A 5,265-nucleotide genomic window follows, 5' to 3' on the forward strand; every position below is an offset into this window, starting at 1 on the left:
ACCCGGCACTCTTCCCTGCCTCTGCAGGGGTTTGGACTCGATCTATTGAGGTCCCTTCTGACCCCAGAATCTATGTATCTATGACTCTTTCTCGCCTATCCACAACCCTTCTGAGCTGAGAGGCCCAAAACTGGATGCAGTATTCCAATTGTGGCCTCACCAAGGCCAGGTAAAGTGGGAGGATGATACCCCTGGTTTTGCTAGAAATGGATCGATGGATGCATGACAGGGTTTGGTTAGCTTTGCCAGCCACAGCATCACATTGGTGGCTCATATTCATTTTGTGGTCCATCAGGACCCCCAAGTCTCTTTCAGTCATAGTGATGGTGAGCGCAGCACTGCCAAACCTATAAGTATGATGCTGTTGTTCCTTCAAAGGTCAAGCACCCTGCACCTCTCTACATTAAATGCCATCAGGTTTTGGCCTGACCACTTTGCAAGGGTGTCCAGGTTGGTTTGTATCCCCAATTTGTCTTCTAGTGTGGTTGCCTTCCCCATAGTTTGGTAAAACACAGTCCACATCTTTACCAGTCCACATCTGACTCCTGAATCCAGATTATTAATGAAGATGTTAAAGAGTATTGGCCTGAGAACTGAGCCCTGAGGGACTCCACTGGTCACCTTGCACCACACTGATTCACTCCCTTCAACTAGTACTCGTTGGGTCTGACCCCAGAGCCAGTTCCCCAGCCATCGGACTGTGAGAGGGTTGAGGCCGCAGTTCCCCAGCTTAACCATGAGGACATCATGGGAGACCAAGTCAAAGGCTTTCTTGAAATCCAGGTATATAACATCAACCTCGTCTCCCTTATCGAGGCAATGCATCACCTGGTCATAGAAGGTGATGAGGTTGGTCAGGCAAGACCTTCCAGTGACAAAGCCATATTGGCTGGCATTCAGAAATTTGCCTTCCATTAGCTTGTTGCTGATGGATCCCTTAATGATTTTCTCCAGGATCTTTCCAGGGATGGACGTCAGACTGATTGGCCTGTAGTTTCCTGGATCTTCCTTCCTTCCGTTTTTGAAGATTGGGACCGCATTGGCTCTTTTCCAGTGTTGTTGCACCTCACCGAAGTGCCACAAATTCTCAAATATCTTTGCCACAGGGTATGCTATGATGTCTGCCAGCTCCTTCAAGATTCTTGGGTGCATTCCATCCGGGCCTGTGGACTTATAGATGTCTGGCATTCCGAGGTGTTCCTTCACCTGATCAGTGTCAATTATGGGTGCATCTCCCAGTCCCTGGAAGTTTTGCATTCTGTCAGACTGTGTGACCCCCTTGGGTGGGTGGAACACTGATGCAAAGTATTTGTTTAGGAGATTGGCCTTTTCATGGACGTCAGACATCAGCTGCCCCATTTTCTCTCACAGGGGTCCAATGTTACCTTTGTTCTTTTTCCTACTTCCCACATGTTGTATGCTAATGACTCTGAGTTTCCTACTTCCCCACAAAGTGGTATGCTAATGACTCTGCTTCACAAGTAGCAAATTGCTACTGATGTTAAGGCTGCTGTAACAAGAAAAGACCTCCTAGCAGCCCACCAAGGAGAAGCCACTGACAGGTGAGTGAACCTTCTGTGCCACTCTGAGTCTGTTTTGGGATTGCAACAGGTCTTTATGTTGTGTAATGTACACATTCCGCGCATGTTAGGGGAAGCTGTATGTGGCAGTAATGTTGCTACAACTTTCCCAGGTGTATAGAAATGGTAGTCTGAACTGGGTCCATACAGTTCTCTACAGAAACAGTAAGTTACCATTCACCCGTTTCCCAGTTTGGGGATTCAAATAGCATTGATTTGTGAATCACTTTTAATATTCCTGTTCTCTATCCCTTTCCCCTTCTCTACAAAAGAAACACAAAGAAAATTGAACTCTAAAAAAAGTGACCAAATTTTCAAAACAATTTGTTCTCTAGGCATTTTCAAAGAATGGAGCATTCTGGTTCTATCAGAATACTATTGTTTATATAGATTGTTTATATACCATTTTTTCTGTTTAAATATTTATATGAGTTTGAAGCTAAATACAGAAAGTACTAGATAAGCTAGAAATGTAAGATATCAATTACATTTATAACAGAAAAAATGTATTCTATCAGTTACCTTATTCATTTCTTTGATATCTTACATTTCTAGCTTATCTAGTACTTTCTGTATTTAGCTTCAAACTCATATAAATATTTAAACAGAAAAAATGGTATATAAACAATCATATTAAAATTGTGACATGCTGACAAAAGTCAAACAGTTCAAATTAAAGCTACCGGCACCATTTATTTATACCAGTGATGATGAAAATATGAAACAAAGTGAGTTAAAAAGAAGTTAACAGGCTTTTTTGTGTTACCTAGTGTACCCAAACCTAACAATGCAGCAGTCCTTAGATTCTCTGACAAAATTCCCACTGAAATAAATTTGTTATAGATTTGAAGTCAGTTGAGTAGTAGCTGTATAAGGATTGCTGGATTAGAAGTATTATTTAAATATGACTTCATTGTATTTTTTCCTTATTTAAAATATTCTCATGATTTACAGTTGGTATATTATTTACTTAGAACACTTGTTTTGAATATGGTCTCGTGATGCAAACCCTACATCTTGAAAATGCATATAAAATCCCCATGGAAAGCAGCTGCTGCACATACATGGTAGTTACTATTTAAAGTTCTAATATAATGAGCACTAGAAAAAAAGATTTCAAAATACCAAAAGCAATTAAACCTTTTTTATGGACAACTTATTAAGTCTCATGATTTTTCCTTAAAGAGCAAAGCTATTTTTAGGTATACAAATGCAAACCAATAGATAAATACAATAGTATGCTTGTTTATTTTTTTGTACCTGTTAAAACAACCTAATATTTTAAAATTTGTATTTAAAAATATATTGCTCTAAGGTTGCAAATCTACCTGCCAATTTTCAGCTCTCTGTATTTGGTTGACTAAAGATAATTAACCTCCCAAAGAACAGGGATTTCTGTTGAAATGTTGACTCAGCCTTAACAATAGAAGCAGTAATACAATGCTATGATACAAAACAAGGATACTGAATGTCATTAGTGTAGCACAGCTTACAGGTTAGAATATCAGTATATGACTTATCATGAGATATGTCATTCCAGGTTTTTTATTTTTTTAAATAAAATATCACCTATTTTTATGTGAATTCCACAGCATGGATACATTCATTGCAAACTGCATGCAGATAAAAGGAAATCCAGCTGTAAACGACATCATTAACAATAAATAATTTGATCTAATACATGATGGTAGTGCATTTGTCATTAAAACTGCAAGCTTTTACCAAAATGAAAACAAACCCTTATTCTCTTTATAAATATTTTAAATAGTTTTAAATACATATTTCATACCAAGTATATAAAAATAGCTTTTTTTTCTTGATAGATAAAGAGGTTTCATTTACATGACAAATGACGTGCAACAACTAACCACTCTCTACCAGCTCTATTTGGTTGTTTGTCTAGGAAAAGACATGCAGCGATAATTGTCTCTCTGCCTTCGCAGAACTGACAAACAGACCAGCAGGACTCATGATCACCTGAAGCAAACAGTGCCATGGATATTGTTTGGGAACAACAATCAGACACTCAAGAAGAAAACTTTTGCTTCAAGCAACAAAAACCGCTTATGACAGTTCTTTTGTCCTAGACTTCCAGCTGCTCTGTGACCCTCAGGGTCTTTGGACTATCACAAAAGTCTGCCAAACAGACCACTAAGTGACATCTGTATACAAAATGCTTTTCAACATGCTTCTAGAATCTTGAAATTGTTTCCTACTGTGTGCACTGGTTATATCTTTTCATATCCACTTACTTCCTATAAATCCAAATTTTCATGTTTATTAGTCCCAATGATCACCAGAGAAAAGGCAAAACAAAGCAGTCATGCAGTACTTTATAAATTTAAAACTGGCAGCTGTAGAACATGCTTTGAGTACCACTTGTCGGTATATCATTATACATCTATGGCTTGGCTATCTTTAATATTCATTGTGCTTCTCACAACATGTAGTGGGAAAGCTTCTGAGGTTTGTGCAGAAACAACCCCTGTTGTTCTGTGAAGGTCCCAAGACCCTGGCAGGTTCTCAAGGCTTAGCGAACTGACTGGCCGTTGACTAAAGCTACTTTTCCTGCATCTGTGCAATGATGTCTCTGATGAGGAACATACTGAAGAAGAAAGAGTTGCTGAAATAGACTGAAGAGGAGTCAAGGTAGTATCTGAATGCAGAGAGGTGCATCTTAAAAATTGCAAATGATTTTTCTCAACTACCTGATAATTTGAAGGTGAATATTCAAGGCCTGAAGTATAGTAAAATTCACCGTCCGTAGAATTTAGAATTTTGGATTCAGTCCTTTGGGGACTGCTTCCAACAGATGATGAATCCACGTTCCAAATGTCAGGGGTGGTGTTACCGTGGCGAAGTTGCGCTTTGGTGCAAGTAACATTCCCAGCTTGCATGTGCATGCAGGGTTGATGTGAAGTCCAAGTTGTTCTAGTCTGTAAGCTTTCTACTGTAGGACTCCTAGATGGGCCATGCACTGCACAGAACCCGAGAGGCTTCTGTGATGTCAGTAAATTCTCTAAAAGATGCATCACATTCTTCACGTCCTTACTTAACTGGGAAACCTCTTGAGTGAGTGTAGTCACCTGTAGCCAAAAATGAAAACAGCAATAATTACGTGATAATGCACATAATGAATGTAAATGCATGATTTACAAATGCTTCTGAAATAGGTTGTTCTAAAGGAACCCCTTTCTAAGGATACAAAAAGGCCTTTATGGCAATCATGTGGTATCTTCACTGAAAAATAAATTTGGTTTAACTAGAGAAGTAGTGTATTGGAGACAGTTTGTCCCTTTATCTTATCCCATTAAACACATGCATAGATTACAGCTGCAGCATATCTCCTTCCCTAACAACAAAATACAAATATATATACATCAATATACACTTGATTTTACATATATATCTATACTGATAGATAGACAGATAAAACTAGTAAAGGTGGATTCTGGAAACTTCACATATAAAACTCTTCCAACTTATTTAACAGGGGAGTTCTATGTATAGAGAGGACAGGATCAGACCTGAGGGGACTTTTGTGCCAACAAATAATGACATTGCTTTGATTTATAAAAATAAAAGCATTTAAAAGGTAGGCAAGGCATGAATTGTCCTTTAAATAAGTAAATTTTTCAACCAGCAATGACTGTGCCCTGCCACTGTGCAAAGGTAGCTAATTCCT

The 5,265-nt window shown here is 38.6% G+C and overlaps 1 protein-coding gene across 1 annotated transcript in view; it reads right to left on the reverse strand.

Moving 5' to 3' along the window:
- Positions 1-3,460: 3,460 nt before the first annotated feature.
- Positions 3,461-5,265, reverse strand: part of KCNH8 (potassium voltage-gated channel subfamily H member 8) — a 256,860-nt gene continuing 255,055 nt past the window's right edge. The window contains exon 16 of the mRNA XM_006029058.2: positions 3,461-4,666. Coding sequence (XP_006029120.1) covers positions 3,974-4,666 — 693 coding nt within the window. The 3' untranslated portion in view covers positions 3,461-3,973. The remainder of the gene's footprint in view (positions 4,667-5,265) is intronic.

This window comes from Alligator sinensis, unplaced genomic scaffold (genome assembly GCF_000455745.1).
Source record: "Alligator sinensis unplaced genomic scaffold, ASM45574v1 scaffold648_1, whole genome shotgun sequence".
Classification (NCBI taxonomy): Eukaryota; Metazoa; Chordata; order Crocodylia; family Alligatoridae; genus Alligator; species Alligator sinensis.